General features: G+C 34.9%; 1 protein-coding gene across 2 annotated transcripts in view; it reads left to right on the top strand.

The window, feature by feature from the left end:
* Positions 1-25,040, top strand: part of NKAIN2 (sodium/potassium transporting ATPase interacting 2) — a 1,059,207-nt gene that overhangs the window by 560,568 nt on the left and 473,599 nt on the right. For both annotated transcript variants that reach the window (XM_033234449.1, XM_033234450.1), the window contains exon 3: positions 12,336-12,416. In XM_033234449.1, coding sequence (XP_033090340.1) covers positions 12,336-12,416 — 81 coding nt within the window. The remainder of the gene's footprint in view (positions 1-12,335; positions 12,417-25,040) is intronic.

Raw genomic sequence — 25,040 nt, forward strand, 5'->3', positions numbered from 1 at the left:
TAATCATTTATGATGTACCATCAAAAATTTATTTACATTTGAAACTTCACTCTCCAAATGAGCATTTGCAATACAAAAAAGAAAAAAAAAAAATACTCGCTGTGTGTGGTGGCTCACACCTGTAATCCCAACACGTTGGGAGGCTGAGATGGGCAGATCCCTTGAGCTTAGGAGTGTGAGACCAGCCTAGATAAGATGGCAAGACCTTGTCTCTACAAAACTACAAAATAATAATAATTAGCCAGGCATGGCTGTACACACCTGTAGTCCCCGCTGCTCAAGAGACTGAGGTGAGAGGACCACTTGAGCCTGGGAGGTGGAGGGTGCATTGAGCCGTGATTGCTCCACTGCACTCCAGCCTGGGTAAGGAAGTGGAACCCTGTCTCAAAAAACCAAACCAAAGCAAACCAAACAAACAAACAAAAACAACAACAACAACAACAAATAAACTCAAGCACCTAATTTAGAATTCTGTAAGAGAAATGCAAACCAAGTGAGCATTGCCTCCTTGATTTGTCCACATTATCTGTCATTGCTGAGCAATTAATTGGACCAGCACCGTGATATTCAGAAGCTCCTTTTAGGTGATTATAGAATATACAGACTCCTGGGGAACTGTAGTTACCCTATTGAGCAGATTGAGCAGACAGATCATTTTTGATACATTAGCAAGCCTATCTTTTTGAAAAGAAATGGTGTACTCTATATGTTTTTCTGAGCAAAACCCTTCCCAGTAGTCTCACAGGTAATAGTTTACAGATGTGCTGGGATGTTGAGCTTCTCATGAGGAACCAGGGTTGGCTAGAGTCCTTGGGTTAGTCACTTTCAGCTGCTGCAAGCTATCTTTTTTGTTTACATTGGTGTACCTTACAGATAGTATCACTGTCTATGAGTGCCATGCATTTTTTCATGAAGCACAGTAGAAAAACTATAATTAAATATATGATTAATAATACTTCTGTTTAAAATTAATTACTTATCACAAGGGTAAAGGACTCCACACTTTTAGCTATCCAGGATACATCAGTTAATAAGAATCACAGATGCCTTTGAAGTGGTCAAAATGGTCATAAAAATCTAAGAATATAGCTAAAAGTGATGCTCTTCACTCACTTCTCTGGGCCAAATATAGCACTATTCATTTATAGTGTTAAAATTTGTCAAAAAGTCATAGTGAAGAATATTTGGTATGAAAACTAAAATGACAGATAATGAACAATTAGTAATTTAAACCCTCTCCCAATTTTTAAGGCAGCAATGATAGCTGATAAATGTAGAGCTGCTACTTGGCTATTAGAATTTTAATATTTTTGATGATATCATGTAATTCATTATCCTAACTAAAAAGTATTACACCATCATACTGATGATGATTATCGCTTGCTTTCTCCTGCTTTGCTTTCAAAGTTTGTTGCAATAAAAAGTTATTTGATTAGGGATATTTTTCTAGGTGCTTAACTCATTTTGACAATTTTTTTTACAAGTTTGGAAATATTCAGAACTCTAAATTTATTTCTGCATCCTAGAACTTTATTCTAAAAACAAACAAAAAAGTATTCTATTGTTAGAATGTTGGAAATACACTGAGAATTTGCAGAGATGCTTATGAAACAAGAGTACCTCATTTCCTGTCATAGACCTTCACAGTAATTACATCAGCCAAATAACCAAAAAAAAAAAAATTTCTATTTGCATGCCATTTAAAGATTAGCAATGGACTGATTCTGAAGTAGTGATGTAATTGCCCAAAAGGAGTGAATCAATTTTGAAATAAATTACACTACTCCACAAGTATTTAGATATTACACTCTTCAGCATTATAGTTTAGTGACAGAGAGATTAGGTGGGGAGAGATTTTGGTTGGTGTACTAGTTTCCCATGGCTGCTGTAACAAATTACCACAGATCATTACAAACTTGGTGGTTTAAAACTGCAGAAATTGGCTGGGCGCGGTGGCTCACGCCTGTAATCCCAGCACTGTGGGAGGCCGAGGCTGGCAGATCACGACGTCAAGAGATTAAGACCATACCGGCCAACATGGTGAAACCCTGTCTGTACTAAAAATACAAAAATTAGCCGGGCATGGTTGCAAAAATTAGCCGGGCATGGTTGCACGAACCTGTAGTCCCAGCTACCCGGGAGGCTGAGGCGGGAGAATCGCTTGAACCCAGGAGGCGGACGTTGCAGTGAGCAGATATCGCGCCACTGCACTCCAGCCTGGCGACAGAATGAGACTCCACCTAAATATATATGTGTGTGTGTGTGTGTGTGTATATATGTGTGTGTGTATATATATATATATATAAAATAACTGCAGAAATTTATTCTTCTGGAGTCCACAAGTTTGAAATCTGTAGCAATGAGCAGATATCATAGAGACTTAAGAGTCTCTGGGGGAAAATTCTATCCTTGCCTCTTCCAGATTCTGTTAACTGTGGAATTACCTGGTTCGTGGCCATATTAGTTCAGTCTTTAAGTCCACATCTGCAACCCCTTCTCTGCTCTATCCTCATCAATTTCTGTTTGTGTGTGAAATAGCCATCTATCTCCTTCTCATAAGGATACAGGTGATTACATCGGAACTACCCAGATAATACAAAATCTCTTAATCTCAAAATCTTGAACTTAATCATATCTGCAAAGACTTTTTAGATATTTATTTATTTATTGCTATAATAGTAACATTCACAGGTCCCAGGGATTAGCATATGAATATCTTGGAGAGGGCTACTTCCCAGCCTACTATTGTGTGTGTGGAAGGTCGGGGTAGGCCAGGAAGAGGGCATTAAAGCCATAGAATAAAGAGAGTATCAGATGTATTATATGAAAATCTTCAAATTTACATGATCCTAATTTTTTAAAACCTGTATTATAATACATCTTGACTATGATCTTTCAATACCTAGGTAATCAGAACTAGAGACAATTTTATTTAATTTTGTTGGTGTTATTGGGCTAATCCAAGAAACTTCAACATAGGGAAAACCCGTTTTATTAGAATTCTAAAACTGAGACTTCCAAAACCAAATAGATCAATAAATATGACTCATATTATTTGCTGACTGGCCAAAATTAAGTTTATCTTTTGATGGCACTTCTAAAAACAAGTAGTGATGAACATGTGACAATGAGACAGAAGTTGCCTTTTCAACAGTTGCTGGAGATTATTTTCTTATTATTCATCATTTTGAGATCTATGAATTACACATCTACATCTTACAGCCTTGTTATAAGGACAAATATACATGAACAAAAATCACTATATGATTATTAAAAAAAAAAAACTTGTCGCTAGGCCTTTTTTTTAAATTTCAAATTAGATTCGTGGGTACACGTGAAGGTGTCTTAATAGATAAACTTGTGTCATGCGGGTTTGTTGTACATATTATTTCATCACCTAGGTATTAAGCCCAGTACCCAATAGTTATTTTTTCTGCTCCTCTCCCTCCTCTCACCCTCTCTTCCGCCAAGTAGACCCCAATGCCTGTTGTTTCTTTCTTTGTATTTAAGTTCTCATCATTTAGCTCCCACTTGTAGGTGAGAACATGCTGTATTTAATGTTCTGTTCCTGTGTTAGTTTGCTAAGGATAAGCATGTAAAAGTATAGTTTGGTAATTTTCACTAGATTTTATGTTTCGTTAACGTTCAAATTTCTAATTTATTTGCATACATCCAGGGAAATGTTTCTATATAACTTAATTTATAATTATAGGTGTTTAAAGACCCTTCAGTGGCATGCTCCCAGCCTTAAGACTATAGGAATGTCAATATCTTGGCATGAAATGTTTTTCACCAGCAAAGGCAAGCAATTAGTCATATACGGGTGTTTTCATGCTGAATGAGTATTATTTTTTCAATCAAAGGGAATTATTTTTCACTTTTTACTTCAAGAAAATAGAATACCTTTGGGATACTGTTTTTATTTGGAGTTTCATAAAACTTAAAAGTCGTGTTTATATGTTCATTAAAATAATGCCCATTGAATGTTCTAACATTCATAGTCTGTCTTAAGAATAGTGTTTAAGCAAAATATTTTCAGGCATGATTTCCAAGAGTTTATATTTCTTACTAAACTAAATATTTTTATGCAAAATGGAAATTGCTAGGAATTGATCATAAGCAAGAAAATTACAAAAAGTTAAATAATACTTGAAATAAACAATAGTAGTTGAATAACTCACAGTGCATGATTGAACTGACACATGTTATAGAATACTTAGTGAATACGCTTTAATCAACTGAAAAACATCAGGTAACAGAATACAGAGCAAGATTTCCGTTTCATTTAAACACACATTAGACCATATAATCATAGGAAAAAGAATGGAAACCTGTATACTAAAATGATATTGATGATTACATTAAATATAGCATTTTCTCAATTTCCCTTTCCGATGCTCAAAATTTAAAATATTTTCTATAATAAGAAATTTCTATAAGGGGGGGAAACAATACATCTTATTTTAAAATGAATTAAATTTAATCAATAAAACATCTATACAAATATAAAATCACAAGAAAGCCTGATCATATGACAGCAGCATTGGTAAAAAAATGAAACAGTAGAAATCTGACTTCCTCTGTGATCTGCAGCATAATCTATGATTAGAACTGGATTTCTGGCCGGGCGCGGTGGCTCAAGCCTGTAATCCCAGCACTTTGGGAGGCCGAGACGGGCGGATCACGAGGTCAGGAGATCGAGACCATCCTGGCTAACACGGTGAAACCCCGTCTCTACTAAAAAATACAAAAATTAGCCGGCGAGATGGCGGGCGCCTGTAGTCCCAGCTACTTGGGAGGCTGAGGCGAGAGAATGGCGTAAACCCGGGAGGCGGAGCTTGCAGTGAGCTGAGATCCGGCCACTGCACTCCAGCCTGGGCGACAGAGCGAGACTCCGTCTCAACAAAAAAAAAAAAAAAAAAAAAAAAAAAAAAAAAAAAAAAAAAAAAGAACTGGATTTCTGTCACACTCTGGCTGATAACCTTATCAGAACCTTTATCCCTGACAAACTAGAAGTTATAATAATAGTGCGTTTTATGTAGGTATTTTTCTTAAGGGACAGGTTTATGTAGCTTGATTTAGATGTAACAGGATTTGTGAATGAGAACACAGGATTTACATCATAAAGTAGACTGGCATTGGTCCTAAAGGAAATAATTTGCTTTATTTGGGCCACTTTTGCTCCTCTTTTATCATAACAATGGGAAAAGAATAAGACAGTGATGAGAATGCCTAAGCAGATTAAATGCTACTGCTGTTGGAAATGAGAAAATTAAGCTGAAAATATAATTAACTTTGTGCAGATGGTAAATATTGTCCCACCATTTTGACCAGGGATGTTTGTTTTATGAGTATACATTTATATCTATTAAAACATCTTTATTGTATTGTTCATATTAAAACACCTAATTGTTTAAAATTCTAAAGCTTTTTCTTGCTTAAACAAGTCTTTTTTTGTTGTTTTTTCTTTTATTTTTGAGACAGAGTCTTGCTCTGTCTCCCAGGCTGGAGCACAGTGGAGTGATCTTGGTTCACTGAAACCTCCACCTCCCGGGTTCAAGAGATCTTCCCACCTCAGCCTGTTGAATAGCTGGGATTACAGGAACATGCCACCATGCCCAGCAAATTTTTAGTAGGGATGGGGTTTCATCCTCTTGCCTAGGCTGGTCTTCACCTCCTTGACTCAGGATCTGCCCACTTCAGCCTCCCAAAGTGCTGGGATTACAAGAATGACCACCAAGCCTGGCCAGAAGTTGTTTTTAAGACAAGATTTGTTAATACAGTGTTCCTTAGGAATGCTTCTATCGTAGTTCATTAGAACTGATTATATTATTGTTATAGGAAAAAAACGGGTTTTTGTCAGGGGACCAGGATAATTTAGGCATGTGGACATATTGTAGGGTGAGTAGGGCAGTGTTTATTGGGTAAAAAGGAAAAACAGGGAAACAGGAACCCTCAACAAAGCAAGAGAGTCCTGTTAGCAGGTTTCCTGCCTCACAGATTGAATCCCAGGTTACCACAGGGGAAGAAGAGAGCCAGCCTCCTCCCCACTGCAAAAGGCAGGAACTTCCTGAGGCTCCCCACCATCCTCCCAGTGCACAGGCCGGTTGGGTATTCTCCAGGGGTTCGTTTTTACTTGGCTGTCTCAATATTACATTAAAATTAGCAGCATGATATCTGTGATATTGGTGAGCTGATACTAGTTTTGCATCCTAGTAGAAACAATCATACCTAAAAACATTCCTATAGTTTGCATTAATTGCCAATCATTGATAAATATAAATAATATTAGAAGAGTTACTCAATTATATCCTGTAATATTTCCCTGTAGCCTCTGTTGAAGTCACGTGCATCCAGCTGGTATTTAATAAATGTGAACTGATTCATGACTCACCTCCTTTTCTAATTAAGTTCCTAGTCATATACTACCTTGGTCTACCTTTCTAATTATTGTATAACCCTTGACATATAATAGGGCCATGTCTCTGAGCCTAACCAATATTTTGGCCTTTCATGATTAACAGCCTTAACTAATTTTTATCTTGTATAGCTAATTTGATTTCATCATTTGGAGCCACAAATACCACAGGGAAGCCATGATGATTCAATTACGTTTTTTAGCTGATAGTTTTAACCATTTCACTGGATTCTCAAGTTCAATTAATCTCTCAAATGGTTCACCTGGTGCTTCAGAAATCAATTCTTAAAAGTGAATTTTATCATACAATAGAATTTTTCTCTCATCACAGATATCTCAAAGTTTCCATCTGAAACATAAAATATAAGATTTTCTTCACAAGAAAAAAATGAGTCTAAAACAAGATCAGTTGTATAGCAGAAAACTACAAGTTAGGTGGTATCTAGCAATTGTGATATTTTGTTATTAGGCCATCTCTCCAGGGCAGAACATCTTTTCCAATTACACTCAAACTGCATGATTGTCAATTATATCACATCAACCAGCTATAGCAACTGGGAAGAAGTTTGTACTGATCTTTATACTCTTAAATAACTATGCTGAGTAATTTTAAGAGCAGGGTGAACAGTAAAGTTTATTGACAAAAAGCATAGGCCAAATTACAAGGCAGTACAAAATCTTCATCAATGTTTAGGCAGCTAGGCAAAATCCAATTATAGGATATTTGATATAGATAAGTGCCAGCTACTAAAATGAGAAAAAAATGTAGAAAAGAATAAAAAAAGAAAATAAGAGGTTAAGATAGGAGGGATAAGAAAGATAAATGAGAGAAAATTAATGAGGAAAGTTAAATGAGATAAATTAGATAAAGTCCTGCCTTTGGATAGTGATGCACAAGTAGCAATTACCCTCTGTAGCACTAGTGTGGATTTCTATGTTCATTAAAGGGGTTACACCAGTGACAGTGATCATTTTCTTTTTGGTAAATCTCTAATGAAGTATAGTGCATTGTGAGACTAACTGGATTGTAATGAAATATACAATTAAGTGAAAATAATGAAAGTAAATGCAAGGATATGAAAGGAACATTTGCTATATTCTTTATGTACATATCCTTCTGAATTACTCTAGAAAAAGAGGGATAAAAAATTATATTCTGCTCCAAAATAATTGCCAATAAATACTGTCAAGAGGCAACTCATAGCTGGGCATGGTGGCATGTGCCTGTAGTCCTAGCTATTCAAGAGGCTGAGGCAGGAGGATCATGGAGTCCAGGAGTTCAAGGCTGCAGTGAGCTATAATAACACCACTGCACTCCAGCCTGGGCAACAGAGTGAGACGCCTTCTCTAAAAAGTAAATAAATAAATAAAAATATTTTTAAAAAAGCAACTCATAAAATAAGATATAGAAAATGCTTTATAATTATTATTGTGCTGTTAGAAATAATAAATTGTTATTTTAGTGAAACCCAAATGAAGGTTGGTTTCATGAAACAGCATTCATCTATAATTAATGTCATTAATATATCAAAAACCCTTAATTTAGTGAATAATATGTTGCATTAAGTAAACAAGTCTAGCTTGCAAGTTCAGTATAATGGACCAATGTTTTATATCAGTTAATATGAGAAGTTTGAGAGGCTGAGGCAGGCAGAAAGCTTGAGCCCAGGAGTTTGAGACCAACATAGTGAAACTCTGTCTCTACAAAAAATACAACAAATTAGCCAGGCATGGTGGTGCATACTTGTAGTTCCAGCTACCCAAGAGGCTGCGGTGGAAGGATTACCTGAACCAGGGCAGTTGAAGCTGCAGTGATCGAAGATCGTGCCACACTGCCTTCCAGCAGGGGTGGCAGAGTGAGATCCCATCTCAAAAACAAAACAAACAAAACAAACAAACAAAAAACACGTGGGAAGTATATTTTTAAATATCCAAATAAATACATCTTTGGAGATTACTGTTATTTTATTCATTCATTCATTCATTCATTTTGAGATGAAGTCTTGCTCTGTCACCCAGGCTGGAGTGCAGTGGCGTGATCTTGGCTCACTGCAACCTCTGCCTCCTGGGTTCAAGTGATTCTCCTGCCTCAGCCTCCCTAGTAGCTGGGATTACAGGCCTCTGCCACCATGCTTGGCTAATTTTGTATTTTTAGCAGAGACACGGTTTTGCCATGTTGGCCCACTGGTCTCAAACTGCTGACCTCAGGTGATCCGCCCACCTTGGCCTCCCAAAGTGCTGGGATTACAAGGCTGAGCCACTGCACCCGACCCTACTGGTTATTTTTTAACAAGAAGAGATGATGATGTAACATAATCGTCATAATAAAATGACAACATATAGTGAAAATTCAAGTATTGTGTACTTTTCAACAGTTGATCATTCCATTCTCACAGAAGCCATGGAGTTTGTTACTACTAATAAGCCTATTTTATATTTAAGTAAACTTAATTGTAATAGGTCATATCACTTGAAGATAGCCAAAGAGCATAAAGTGACAGAACCAGACATTACGTTCTGCGTTCTTATTCTCCATATGCTAGTTATTTGCGTATAATCCATTACCTTTCATATGGTTCCATAAAATTATTAATTTTGGTGACTAAAACATAAATTTTTCAGCTTTTTAACCAAACTAAGTATAATTTATATTTATACATACACATAAATGTAACTAAGTATAAATGAAGATTCCAAATTTTTATTATATTTTCAACATATACTGAAGTAATGACTGTGCCATATATACCACATGAGTACAGATAAACATGGTTAGCATTTAATAAGCATAAAATATAATTTTAGTTATGAAATTAAAAAGCTTCCGCATTGACATTTTTAAATACTATATTAGAAAGAATGCTTGCCGACGACAAATTTTCGGGAGAATTTGATATGTATAATACAATATCTCTCATTAGCTCATCAGCCATTGCTGAAATCTTAGTATCCTACTACTTTGACTTTTAGTAAATGGTGTTTATTTAGCTCTCCATTATAAATAATATGGGGACAATATGTCATTGTGCACAAAGGACATGATAAAACATTATAATCAGTCATGCTTTCTCTGTCTCTTGTAATCACTTAAGTCATTGAAACAAACTTAAATTTCTCCTTAGATCTCTGTTCTAAAACTGAAGTTCCTCTCTTGCTACAGCCTGCTTAGCTCCCTGATTCTGTCTCTACATCCAACCCTCACCTCATAGAGTTTCTCAAATTCTGTATTTTGTCTTGGACCATTTAGTTTGCCCTAACATTATAGTCCATTGAGCAATGCACACATTAAGCAGTTAGATGAAACCAGGTCCTTTAGAAAACAGTTATCATTTATTGTTACATAAACTCCTCATGTAGAGCTCTCAGTCCTCATACTACATGAATGATCATAGTAATCTAATAAAAACCATATCTGAGAGGGAAGAATGGGTTCTGCATCTGAAAATAATACCATTTTCTCCATATTGCTACTTATTCGTTGACTTACAAAATATTGTCTTAATACCCATTTTGTGCAAAGTACTAAGTTAAGAACCTAGGAACATAAAAATTAAAAAGTAGTCTTTTAAGGAGCTTACCATTGTGCATTGGAGAAAATATGCAAATAATCAGATATACGACATTTCATATGAAATTAGGAGAAACAAAGTTCGTTGCAGCACTAAGTAGGGCTCAGGTAATTCTTGTTCATGAAGGAGGTGATATTTGAATTAACCTTTTAAAGAAATGATAGGTGGTAAGAAGAGTGCCTAGGGGAAAGTAAAAGTATGCAAGAATACATGGATAATTGTTGGGAGAAAAGCTGAGTGTTGGGAGAAGCTGAGGCGGGGCTTGCATGTCTGACTTAATGTAAAAGAGCCTTGGAACATGTCCAGAGTCCAGAGTCTAAAACCCCTTGTGGCCTTTGGAACACCAAACTCTGTGCCAAAGGGCTGAAGGCTGCCCTGACACACCACAATCTAAGCCCAGGGCATAAAACCCCTCATGGCTTGGATAGAATCCAGGGCTCATGGCTCTGGATTGTGTCTAGACTTGCTAGCTCTTTGTTCCTTGCTCTCCCAGGATGGATTGTATCTTGAGTTCAAAGAACCTGCTCTCCATTATCTCAAGTAGCAGAATATGTTCCATATGCTTCAAAGGAAATACTAAACCATCACAGCTGTAGATCATATGCTTGCCCTTTCAACCCCCACCTTCTCACCACCTGTTTCTTTGTTAGAGCACCAATAAACAGACTGGTCTTTCAGAGCTTGGGGCCTTTGCAACCGCCACACTCGCAATGGCCCCCTGGACCCACTTTCTCTCTCAAACTGTCTTTTCTCATTCCTTTGACTCTGCCAGACTTTGTCACCCCCACAACCTGGTGTTGGGTCTGATCACCCCAACAATAATACACAAAAAGGCACAGAGGTGGGAAATAACTTTCCATCTACATGGAAGAGCAAATAATATATGTGTCTGGAATCGAGGATTACTCCAGAGATCAACTGAAACGCATATGTTGTCTCAAAAGATAACAAGGTGCAAGATCATGATCATGATCATGGAGGTTCGTGAAGCATAAATTAAAGATGTTGGAACTCACCTAGAAAGGATAGAAGCCACTGGCATTTGTTTAGAAGGGAAGTGACATGATACCATCTTGTTCCACTTTTTAAAAATTCACACCTGCTCTTTCCTTTGTTTCCAGGACCCTCCCATGAAAACCCTTCCAACCCCCCATGCTTTTAAGTCCATTCATTTTAAGCTTGATTCATCTCTTCTAGAAGGTGTTTCTTAACCTCTTTTGTTAAGCTTTGCAGATTCTTTTTCCCAGAACAGGTTATGTACTCCTCTCACTTTCCTTCCTTGTGCTCAGACTTTATATATTTTTATGATTCCTGTATAATAATGATCTATTTTTAAAAAATCTATCACCCTCACTTGATTTGAGTTCAGGAGGAATTCATCATTGGTCTCTGTATTCTCAGTGTCTTGCTAGCATGTTGCCTTCTGGGTGCTTCATACGTTTTAGCTGACTGAATGATCAGAACTATATCTTAGTAAGAAAATCTGTCATCATTAAAGAAGGTACACTAAAGAGAAAATAGAATAAATTTAGGGACACTAGCTAGATGGTCACTGTAATGGGAGATAGTGAAATGATAAAATAAGAAGGTGAATGGAGATGTGAAAAGGAGACACCAAAGAGAGAAAGCTGATTAGAATGGGACAGAGGCAGAAAGACTGATTTGAAGATTATCGTTGACAACATGGGAAAAGGTTATACATTGTCCTACATGGGGATGGTTTTGCTAAGGAAACTGTGAGTTTTCTTTTGGTGGGTTTTATGTGACATCTATGTTAGAGCATTGAAATTTTTTAGATGTCCAGAAACTATAATTATTCACTCTTTAAACAAAAATGTGGATTACTATTTTTTGTCTTAAAACCAGAAAATTTATCCTGAGGCAGGTTTGAGCTGTAATACTATGAGTCTGTAACAGTAAGAAAAAAAAAAAAACCTCAACAGTCCAGCCTGGCCAACATGACAAAACCCCATCCCTAATGAAAATACAAAAATTAGCTAGGTGTGGTGGCACACACCTGTAGTCCCAGCTACTTGGGAGTGCAGAATCACTTGAACCCGGGAGAAAGAGGTTGCAGTGAGCTGAGACCATGCCACGGCACTCCAGCCTGGGTGACAGAGTGAGACTTTGTCAAAGAAAAAGAAAAAAAGAAAAAGAAAAGGAAAAAAAAGGAAAGACAAAACTCAACAGAGATAAACGTACATCTAATCCTGTTCCTTAGAGAGAAGCAATATCTAACCTTTCCCACTAATCTTATATTTGGGTGTGCAAAAGTTCAAGTTTTATTTGAATCATACTCAACTGATTCCAAATTAATTATATGTTATTTCTCTCTTGCTTCTCTACAGTATGCTGTCTGGCTAGTCCTCTGGGTTACGTGGAATGTGTTTGTTATCTGCTTCTATTTGGAGGCTGGGGACCTCTCAAAGGTAATTTACCTCTAATTTGCCTGAGTCATCAGTAGTGTGTTAGCAAGTGTCTTCCTAAGTAAGGCAGAGTCTCATCCTGTTCTGCTTGCTTAGATGCACCTCAATGAAAGTAAAATGAAAGGTGTCTTGATTTATATTTCTGCATTTTTCTCTTAAAAATATGTTTAGTGAATCATAAAAATGTACTTTTTCTTAAGCAAAACTAATGTGAAATGTTGATTATTATAGTGACCAGGCAGTGTACTTTAAAACGTTAACCACTGAGACATTTCTGAAGCAAAATGTGAATTAAAAAAAAAAATCTTGAAGATTTCTGAAATCATTTAGTTTGCTTATTACTCTGCTAAACATTTTCATTATTGATTTTAAATAGCAGTGCAATAATTTAACAGTTAATGGCCTTGGTTGAATGAAATTCTTACTAGAGGGATATAATATGTTACAGAAATGAATAAAATAAACCCTTTATTCTAAATAGGTTAGGAAAACTAAATACTTGCTTTTTTCACTTAGTTTTTTTGTGCTCTGTATGTGTGTATCTTGCTACTATATTTTTCACATGGATGCCTTTACTGCTCAAATAGCACAGACTTTAGATCTTGAAAACCATCATCCTTCTGTTAGAATGCAATTGACAACAAATAAGTAAAATGAGGTAATCCATTCAAGGTAGTAGCAAATTCTGACACTTGAGAGAGTTTCAAACTTGTATGTACTTCCTCGTATTTAAAACTTCACAACATAAAAATTGTAAAAATATTCTTTTACTTACCCTGTATTAGAGCAGAAGGCCCTTGCAAACATGTTGATGTTTTTAAAACCTAGAGATACTTGCATGCTTTAAAATACCAAGATAGCTAAAAAAAATTTTTTTAAAGAAAATTCCTCAGGAACTACCTTTGCCTTGTCAAGCTATATATTTTGGCAGGAGAGAGAAGAGGAAATGGTAATACACATTTATGATCCTAAGTGCAGGAGTTCCACAAAGCACTCAGCATGTGCTGTTTGTTTATTATTTAACTGTGATATGTGGCTTTATATCAAGTGAAAGTCATCTTGATTTGTTTTTATTCAATGACAAAAGATGAAGGATAAGATAAGAAGATGATATCATGATATGAGAGAGAACCAAAGCTTCTCGAAGGTGTAATTTTATGATCAGAATGTGGACAAGTCCTCACTATGGCTGACAAAAATCTCCCTAGAGGATGCCATTTCTGTGTTTCTTGCAGTGCATCGTTTCCCACACTCTGGTTAGCAGGCAGTCTTTTCAGGAAGGTGCCGTGACCAATGAAAAGAAATTGTTCAGTGGCTCTAGGAGGGACCCAGACAGGATTGCTGCTGAAAACTCACATTCACCTCAGTGTAAGAAAAGCAGACACGCTTTCCCAAGGATTTGAATTCCTTGCCCAATTTATATATCTCTGCTACTCTATAATCCACTTTCTTCAAAGAAGTTCCACAGTAGGATGACTTTTAATGATATTTTCAATTTTAAATAATCACCTTAAAAATTGTAAGGCAGGTGTTCGGACATATTGCCTGAGTAAAATGATCCAGCAGATCAGAGAATTTGTTTAATATTAAGGAAAGAGAGAAAGAGATTTGAGCAAAGCTGGCTGCACAAATGTTCTGTAATTGTGTTCACTGCTCCACATGATGACTGCAGGCACAGAATAAAACTCGTGACTTCATGACCTTGGACACAGGCATTGAAACCACAGCCAGGGCGCTAAGAATTCTTCCAGTGTACACGGGCAGATAATGACTATTCCTTGGCAATGAAACAGTTAATCTTTTATTTTCTTCTTATCCTATAAACCAAGGCTAGGCTGTGCAGAGCGCATAAAAATTTAATAATTTCCTTTTTAACAAATAATCTAAAAGAAAACCATAAAGGGCAAAGTTATATAGTTATCTGTACTGGGTTTTCCTCTCTTTCCTGTTCAAAGGGTTTGAAAAAAGGTATATTTACACCATTTAATTCTTTAGTTGTTGCAACTGCCTCATATTCTTCAAGTAATACAGTGCTAGAAGGAAGCAATGGTAATGAAAAATGTACAGAAACATAGAAACTCAAAGATGATACACATGAAACTTCTGATAATACTAAAAGAATGTAAACCATTGTTTTTCTCAATCCACTAAAAAAAAAAAATAGTTTGAATGTGTCTAACCTATGAATGGATCAGTTAGTTTGAGGCTGAGGGAGACATTTGTGAAATAGAATCAGGGTTGAAATTTTGTGGGCTTTATATATGTGAAAGAGGTGTATTTATTTCCATGAAATCTTTTGTAAAGAGGTGATGGCTTCATAACTGATATTGGTAAGAGGTAATAAAATGTGGTAAAACATTAAGGTAAATTTTTGTTACCTGATTAGAGTTTAGAACTTTGTGCTGTCTTCTCTGCTTTTTCTAATGAACTATCTGCGAGATGCTTATGAGTGAAACAGAAATTAGAGTAATCAACCAACTCCCTGTGTACATTCATATTGAAATGACTTAATTTCAATAATGTGATACACAGGACTAACCCTTTTGATTATGCTTTCTTTGTATACATAGGGATATAGTTAATATATTTTCTTCATTGAAAATTCTATGAAAATCCAACATTATTATTAAAATTTCAAATAGCATATTTTAATTACAGTGTCCACAAAATCTAAGGAAAAATAAAAATAATCTGCCGGAGAAGCTTTTAAATGTTATATCATAGTTAAATTAACAAAATAATGGGAATATAATATAAAATGATACATAAGATGATAGCAGCAAATCAACATACACATTTAATATAATTGTAATTATTTCTGCGTATGCTAATGCATGAGATATTAGTGTTGAAACTAAATATCCTAAAGCATTTAGCAGTGTGTAACTTCCTGGGTTGATATTTTCGTAGATGTCCTGTTAAGGAAACTGAGAAAAAATTAGTCTGTAACCTGAAGTGTCTAGTAACTGTTTGAAATTGCCTTAGAGCATCAAATGTGACTTGGGCTATTGAATTAATACTTTTGACAATTCCTCATATAGCCTTATTATTCTGTTGTATTATTCTTGACAATTGTGGTTCTCTTGATCATATATCAAATAGAGAGAAATAAGAACTAACCTCAGCCATCAACTGAGTTGAGTTATTTTCAACACAGGAGAGATATACTATTTGTTCTGAAGTAATTTTTAAGTTGAAAGTATATAGCAGTAAGAAGGAAAACACATATAATATGTTAATTAATCTATTCAGTTCGTCATCTGGGAGAACAAAATTTATTACATTATTTTTTTGAATAGTAATACAAAGGGAAGGAAACTTAATGGTCTTCTGACTGTCTGTAAAATCCTATATTATATTGCATATGATAAAATTATAAATTACTCAGGCTGAAATTATATACTTATACTTTTCTTCATATTACTGTTTTCAGATATGTTTCTACCTTCATAATGTATGGGGCACCATTAGTGAATGATGTGCCTAACTTTATAAATAAAACAATAAACTTACAGAGCATGAAGGATAAACCAAGGGATTATTGTACACTTAAAACAACCCAATTTGTCTTTATTTAACCCTTTGGGACTAGGGGATGCAGGTATATCGCTCTCAGATGTCGCTATAGTAACAGAAATGTATATCTAATGTATGTTTCAGAATGAACACATCCTAGAAAGCTGTCATACTTTAATAATTTTGATAGTTACTTCAGAGATCTAGATATAACTTATCAATTTAAAAATTTGTTATATAAAAAAGTCATGTAACAATGTGGCTTATTTAAGCTTTAGGGAATAAGATTGCACTCTTGTGAATGTTAAGAGACAGGAAGGAGATAAAACCTGTCATATACTGTAGGCTATAGGGAACAAATCCTTAAAACCAGATGCAAGTGCAATGTGGAATAACGTACCGTTCCAACAATCTCAGTTTTATTTCTTCTGTAACAAAATGAATAATTCATTTAAAAAGATATCAGATATTTGGATTCTTTTGCTCAATAAAATCAATGCTTGTAACAAAATTTGCTTTTCTGACCTCCTATGTAAAAAGATGGTATGCAGAGAAATATGTGATAATCTTTTTTATTTGAAAAAAACAACTCTTCTTCTTTACTTTTCTTCATGAGATAAAAGTATATGAGCAATTACTATTAAACAAAGACTACCTATAATAATTGATTTAAGACAAAATTTAACAAATATTATAATGACAATATATTGGGTTCATTTTGTAAATTTTGATTTTCTTGCTGCAAAATTTATATATCTGAGACAATTTCAATTAACTATTACTAAACTAATTAGAAAAATTTGTATTTCCCAACTATCAAAGCAGATTTTTGCCTGATGATGCAGGGAAAGATATGCGACCTGTTATTAATAATTAAATGTAATGTAACTCTTTCCCAAATCTAAAAATGAACCAACCAGTTAGAATTTGGTCAGTCACCATCTCCCTTCTCTTGTTTTTCTTTATACTTCATTGAATTAAACTAATTCTTTCCTCATTTCTTAAATTCATTTTTCTTTATTTTCTATTTCCTTTTAATATCTCTAAAGTGAGGAAAAGAGTCCATGAAACGTTCTTATTCTCTGTCTCCATTCTTTTACTTGAAAATGCCATTCACTGGCATAAACTATAATCTTTACACATATGTCTACCAGATTCATATTTTCAGTCTTCACCTTGTTGCTAAGTTAACGTGTCACATCTCCAACTCCCTGCTGGTGTCAGGCCAATTCTATTGTCACCTTAAATTCAAAATGTCCAAAAGGATTTATCATCATCCCCAAAGAATCCAACTTCTTTAATTCACTTTCTACTGAGAGAAGAAGAAAGAGAATAAAGCAAAATTTATTTTGAAAAAAATGAATAAAAGAGGAAACATAATTTTATTATCATTTTTGAGATAGAGTCCTGCTCCGTCACCCAGGCTGGAGTGCAGTGGTGCAATCTCAGCTCACTGTAGCCTCCGCCTCCTGAGTACAAGCAATTTTCCTGCCACAGCCTCCCAAGTAGCTGGGATTATAGGTGCGTGTCACCACACTAAGCTAATTTTTGTATTTTTAGTAGAGATGGGGTTTTGTCATGTTCGCCAGGCTGGCCTGGAACTCCTGACCTGAAGTGATCTGCCCTCATTGGCCTCCCAAAGTGTTGGGATTACAGGCATGAGCCACCACACTTGGCCAGAATGTTTTATATGAACTACCGAAATCCTTATATAAATTGACCATGAGATAAAGCAAGAAATATATATTTGTATAATTTATCTAGTACTTCTGTGTGTATATATATTGTAAACTTTAGATACCAATAAGTTGAAAACAACAGAGATCTGTTAAAGTAATGATTACTCAAAAAAGGTTATATTCCAAAAAGATCAGCTGGCTTTGTAAACGTGCTATACCCTGGGTGCGTTTGTTGTTTCTGGTTGAGGCAGGAGGCTGAGAATTCAGGCTTTACACCCTGTTGAACGCTATTTTTTGGCAAATGTATAAATCAGCATAGCTTTGAGGGAGGTGGTCTAAAGCACATAGGCAATTTTTCTGTTAAGGCATTAGGCAAATTCTGTACTAGGCTAAAAATATAAATGGAAAACTCTGTAAATGCATAATGAAAATTTTTCGGCAGTCATGCCAAATTAGTTTGAAGACAGGGAAGGACTCTATAGAATAAACTAGACTTTCATGTGAAAAGACCTGAAGAACAAGCCAGGGGCAAACCAAGTACAGACTGAAGATTACCAGAACTAAATACAGATACAACTCAGCACAATTCTTGATTGAAATAAGCTGATTACCCATCACTTTATCTCTCTAGTTGAGAGAGAAAAGAGAAACATCTTAGGATAAAGATATCATTATTTTAGACATTTACAATTTATTTATGTGCATGACATCAGGCAATTGAAAATCATTACAGATGCTAAAAGAAAGAATGTAATGATTGAAAGAGAAGAAGATACACAATTGAAATAGACCAAGAGATGATTCAGATATTTTAATTATCTGATGAAGATTTTTAAAAACACATACACAATATATTAAAGAAAATAAATGGGAAAACTGGAACTAATTCATTGAAAGAGAAAGAATTTACCCCCCGAGAGCTGGAATTTGTGTAAATAATCAAATGGAAATTCTAAGACTTAGAAATATAGTATCTAGAAGCAAGAACTCATTAAGTAGGTTTAATAGTAGATTTAAAAGAATAGAAGAGACAATTAAGGAACTTGAGAAATAATTTATTAACATTTTCCAAACTAAAGCACGGAAAAGGGTTAAAAATACCAAAAAAAGAGATAAAAGAATGTCAAAAACTTATGGGTTCAACAAAAGATTCAATATGCACATTATTGAATTAATGGGATAACAAAACAGAATTGGATAGAAGCAATATCTGAAGTGAATATGACAGAAAGTTTTCCAAAATTAATTAGTAACATCAACCCACAGATTCAAGAATACTTTAATATTTCAAGTGTAATCAAGAGAGACAGATTTAGGTATAGATGAATAGAAAAGTTAAAAATCTAAATTAAAGAGAAAATTATAAAAGGCGCACAAAGATAGAAGACCCAAAGACCCAAAAGAACAGAAAAAGACTGATAGTTGACCTTTCAACAGGAAGGCAATTGAATGACATCTTTAAAGTGCTTTAAAATGCCAACCTAGAATTCTTTAACCTGCAAAAATATTCTTCAACAATTAAGGTGAAATGAAAGCATTTTTCAACAACACCTAAGATAAATAATTATCAGCAAACTTTAACGGAAGGAAATACTAAAGGTAGTTATTTAGGCAGAATGAGAAAAAAACACCCAGAGAGAAAAATCGAATTTTAGGAAGGAAAGAAGATAATAGAAAGAATAACAGGTTGTATTGTTAAACACAAAACAATAGCAATAAAATCTTTGGAGATGTAAATGTTTGTAAAATTAAAATGCATTACAACAACAACACAAAAGGTAGAAAGGAGCTAAAGAGTTCTAAGGTTCTAGCATTATTATGGAAATGTTAATGGTAATATTTATGTTAGATTATAATAGTTCAGGACTAGTAATTTCTAGAGTGACTACTAAAAGACAGCATAACTCCTAAAAATGAGCTATAGCTGAAAAATTAAATAATGAAAGTAATTGATTAGCCTAAGCAATGCTAAGAAGGAAGAAATGCTAAGAACAACAGAGAGGGTCAATAAGAAAAAAATATCAAGATGAGTGCTGTAATCTTAAATATATCAATAAATATATTACATATAAATGTACTAATACTCCAATTAAAAGGCTGCTAAGATTGTTGGTCTGGATAAAGATACAAAACCCAAATGTATGTTGTCTATAAGAGATATGCCTTAAATAGGATTTAAATTCTAAGTTAAGAACAAGTAAAAATCTGTTCCTATAAACACAAATGTAATTTTTGTAGATTTGTGATGTAGTAATTTTAATATAAGATGAGGTAATGTTTAAGGCAGGAAACATTACTAAAGATAAAGGGGGAAATGTCATAATGATAAAAAGGTAAATCTACATGAAGATGTTGCAATTCAACATTAACTGAATAAAATAATACAGCTTCAAAGTATATGAAGTAAAATTAATAGAATTAAAAGGAGAAACAGCCATATCCACAATCACAGTGGGAAACTTTTACACTGCTCTCTGGATATATCAATCAGATGAAAATGCAGTAAGAATATAGAATATCTATCTAAACAGTTAAAAAACTTGACATAATTGACATATGTAATACACTCCACCAAACAAAAGGGTTTTCAAAGGCATGTAGAATATTGAATCATATAATGATTCAAAATGTAGAATAGTCAAATTATAGAATGATTTGCAATTATTCAGCAAGTATTGTCTGACAACTATAGAATTAAGCTAGAAAATCTGCAACTCTGTGGAAATTAAGCAATACGCTTCTGAACCTATGGACCTAATAGGTTGGAATGGAGTTTAGAAAGTATTTTGAACTCAATAAAAATGAATTTATTGCTTAAAAAAAACTTGGTGGTGTGAAATTACAGAAATGCTTAAAGGAAAAAATATGACCTTAAAGGGAGATATTAAAAGAGAAGAAATGCTGAAAACACAATGATCTTAACTTCCATAGCCAGAAGCTAGTGAGAGAACAACAACCGAAACTTCTCTAAAGTGAAACTTTCTAATAACAAGGATAATAGCAGAACTCAATGCATATACAATAGGGGAAAAAGAGCAATAAAGCCAAATTGCCTTTTAGTGTTTATAAAATTGAGGAGGTCCTTATCAATAGTGATTAAATGAAAAAATAAGTAAAATCACATTTTGCTAGTATGACAAATAACTCTGTAGATGATTGGAGAGAGAGTACACTATGAACAAGTTTAAACCAATATATTTGACAATCAGGGTGAAATAGACAAATTCTTTGGATACCACAACTTGAAATAAATTAAAAATCTGAAGACCTTTTTATCCATTAAATAAATTGCATCATTAATCAAAACCTTTTGACAGAAAAAACAAAACAACACTTTGTGTTCACATGATTTCACTGAAAAATTCTCAAAAATGTTTGGGAATGTTGTACTACCAATATACACAAATTCTTTCTCAGAATACAGCAGAAATGCCTCCCATCTCATCTTTTGAGGCCAGTATAACCTTACTTATTGGGGAAACGTGTGATTGTCAAATGACAGATTACTGAATTGAAATGTAATAATAGGCCAGGCATGGTGGCTCATGCCAATAATCCCAGAACTTTGGGAGGCTGAGGCGGGTGGATCACCTGAGCTACACCAGCCTCGACAACATGGTGAAACCCTATCTCTACCAAAAATACAAAAAGTTAGCCAGTTGTGGTGGTTCCCACCTGTATTCCCAGATACTCAGGAGGCTGAGGTAAAAGGATCGCCTAAGCCCAGGAGGTAGAGGCTGCAGTAAGCTGAGATCGTGCTACTGTAATCCAGCCTGGGTGAGAGAGTGAGACCCTGTCTCAAAAAAAAAAAAAAAAAAAAGTAATAAATAAGAATTTACAAATGCTGAATAACTCTCCATAAATTTATAAATAATTGTGATATTCTTTCCCACACTGTATTGTAATATGTATTTATATTTCCATCTCTCCTTGAATTTGCTAAAAGACCACGCATCATCGTTACTCAGGAGAATGTCACTGAGCCACCACACAGTACTGAGGAATTATAGAATCAGTTAAGAGCATTTTAGATGTTTATAAATAAACCCATTTGATATGTCACAAAACAAATGCAACAAGTTGTTCTTATCAATGTCTTCTAATTACATGTTTCTTTATCCCTTCTTCAATGTTGGAATCATGTTTTATGCATCCCCTGGATCAAGGAAAATGTCAGGTACATGAACAGGCTCACTGGAATGAAATCAAATGGTAATAGAGTGGACTTCAGTAATTGTCTAGATGTACAAATACAGCTGCTGGGGACTTTTTCTTCTCCTCCACTATTGCATGGATAATGCAGTCTACACCTCTCAGGTCAATTCCAGCACTCTGCGGGGGTAGCAAGCAAAAGGGAAGTAATCCCAGCATTAGGTCACCTCAAATCAGGGCTCTTGAAAACTAACCATTATATAAATCACTTTGACATCTTTTTAATTGTAGATTATTATTCTATTAGAGTAAGGCCTAAGTTATTTCATCCCTAACTGCTATGTGATGACATTCTTGTTTGCCTATCAAACATATTTTGAGTTGTAAGGATTTAATTACTGGGAACTTTGACATCGGGCACAAGGTAAGTTCTTGATTTCTGGCCATCCTTTGAATCAGGGATCCTAGGGTACATCTTGATAATTGTGCATAAGCAAATTCATCACCTGATGTAACACTTACTGCTGATACCACCCAAGATATCAAGTGAAATAACCAAGTAGATTACCCAGAACTCTAAGGAGAACTTAGGCTTAAATTCTTCCTTTATTTCCCAAGTTATATTATGCTGCTTTTGTGTGGTAAAATTCTTTTAGAAATGTCCCCAAGCCTTTCTCCAAGGTGGATCTGACTCCAAAATGTATCCAGACATGCCTCTAGTTTTCTTTATTTTCTGTATAACTGAATTTTCAGACGCTAAAGATCTTAATTTTCAGGGTGTTCTTTGGTTGAAAACTACAACTATGCTTGCATATTTCCACACAGATGTTGGCCTTCCTTACCCTTGTGGTTAAAACAATGTAAACTATTTAATAGTTCTCCTGTTTCCTCTCATAACTGAGTTGCATTCTTTCCCTCTACAAGATCTAGATGGCAGCTACAGTTCCTATGACTCTATGAATGAACTGTGTTAATTTGTACTATCTTACTTTGACATCTTTCCCTATTTCTAAAACCGCTTTCAGATTCCCCAGGGGATGTCAAGAACCCCATTTTCTTTTTTGTGGGCCTCAAAAAATCTCATGGGTATTGAAAGAGGGTCCTTCCAAACAGAAGAGTCCCCCAAGCATCCGCAAAGTTTTGGAACATGAGCAAGCATTATTTCCTCTGGGTGATTCATAGGCACCATGCATGTAAAATGTTAGTAGAAGGTCCTCCCAAAGAGCAATGAGAACAGGCAACCAGAGTTGTCTGAAACTCAGCCATCTTCACAAGATGATCTGTTACTCATTCAAAGGCATACCTGACCCAATTACTGCAACTTCTTACTCTGTTCTCTCTGGAAATGGACTTTTATGGTTTTATCTGTTCTCTTTTCAATCTGTTAGTAAAAGATAAACCAAGTGCAGTTTCCCTTACCCAACATTTCTTTCTCAGCAACATTTTACTCTCTCATGAATCAAAAGCTTTGGTTTCAAAGCTATTATTTCTGATGCGGTCTTTGAGAGGCTCTTTTGAAAAATAAAATAAAAATCAAGCACCAACCATTTCTTTCTTTTTGCATTCCTATGAAAACAATGCTAATTATCTTTGAAGCAATGAGGATATCACTAACTCAGAAGAGAAAGTTTTGCAAAACATAAGTATAAAAATTAAAACCACAGATAATAACATTCAAAGATAATGTCCTGCTGGAAATAAAACAATAGCAAATATGAACATGACCTAAGCAATTACCATCCTTGTTTGTCTCTAAAGCTCACTCTATGGAAATTATTCTAGGATAGTAATTTTTATTCTATGCCCAATTCTAAAAAGCTATGCTTGTATAGGTTTATTATTTATGGAGCCATGTAAAATTACAAGACTACATTTGCATTAAGAGTTCCATGGCTTTAAATTTAGAAATATTTGAATTTTAAAAAATGAAACCACTGTAATTTTCTGAAAACCTTGAAATAATTGGTCCACATTGGAATTATTTCCTATTAAGTGGCCCCTTAGGTCAAGCTTGTCCAAATCACAGCCTGCAAGTTGCATGCAACCCAGGACGGCTTTGAGTGTAGCCCAACACACATTTGTAAACTTTCTTAAACATTGTGAGTTTTTTTTTATGTGATTTATGTTTTTAGCTCATCAGCTACAGTTAGTGTTAGTATATTTTATGTGATCCCCAAGACAATTATTTTTCTTGCAGTGTGGCCCGGGAAGCCAGAAGATTGGTCACCATGCCTTACATCCTGAAATAGTTTAAAATTTACCTGAAAAGTATGCCAAATTCCTCATAGTCCACCCCAGCCCCTGGTGTGCTTTTGGTCTTTGATAAGTTCTGTGATGGCTGCGTCAAAATCACCCTCTTTACTGTAAACAGTAACCCAGACGTGACCCTTGGGACTCATTTGGAAACTAAATTAAGATTGGCAGTTGACAAATTTGCTTTAGAGGGCAGAATGTCAATTTTTTTTTACCTGTTGGTTCACTCCGGGACAATTGATGCTTTGATGAAATGGGGGAAATTATTTAAAAATACGACTCAAGGGATATTAAATAGCAAAATAAATTATCTTTGTTTCTAGCATCCAGATTATTTGGCAAAGAAACAGCAAATAAGTGACTGTTTTTCATGGCTTTCATATGGTGACAAACCTATTCTATTCTGCTTTGTACTTAAAATTTACATTGAAAATGCAATTGAACCTTTGGTTTAGTACTTCAGTACACTATAGGTAACCAGGGAGCAATGTTCAGTAAACACCATGCTAATGGATGCAAAACAATACAGAGAAAATGAGGCTATTTAGCTCTCTTTCTTGATTGAGATTTGCGTGAAGAAATTTTGAAATATTTAAGTTTCAACGTAGCACTTAGAGTGTCCCTTCTCTTCCTCTTCTTTATAGGTTATATTTTTAATTTTTAATAAAGCAAAACGTGTATACAGCCTGATGCAATCAGAAATGCATCTTAGAAGGGTAAAAAGGAGGATGACTCACTAATAAACAGTCATTTATAGAATATAATTAGTTTTTCTTTTTTCTTCATTAGCACATGCAACCTGCTAGAGGAATGAGGTAATTGTAGGACTCCAGGGTTTTCACACTCAGAGGTAGCATAATATATAAAACTGAAGTAATTAGAGGCTACGTCAAAAATGTCATCTTTCTTATGTGTAAAAACTAGGCATTTTGTAGCAAAATAGCAATATCAATACCACAGGGACACTCTTTTTCTTTTCTACTCTGACAGAAAAATCTCTAGTGATAGGTCCTCAAATCTTTTATTT

The sequence above is a fragment of the Trachypithecus francoisi genome, unplaced genomic scaffold (genome assembly GCF_009764315.1).
Source record: "Trachypithecus francoisi isolate TF-2019V2 unplaced genomic scaffold, Tfra_2.0 Lachesis_group15, whole genome shotgun sequence".
Taxonomy (NCBI): domain Eukaryota; kingdom Metazoa; phylum Chordata; class Mammalia; order Primates; family Cercopithecidae; genus Trachypithecus; species Trachypithecus francoisi.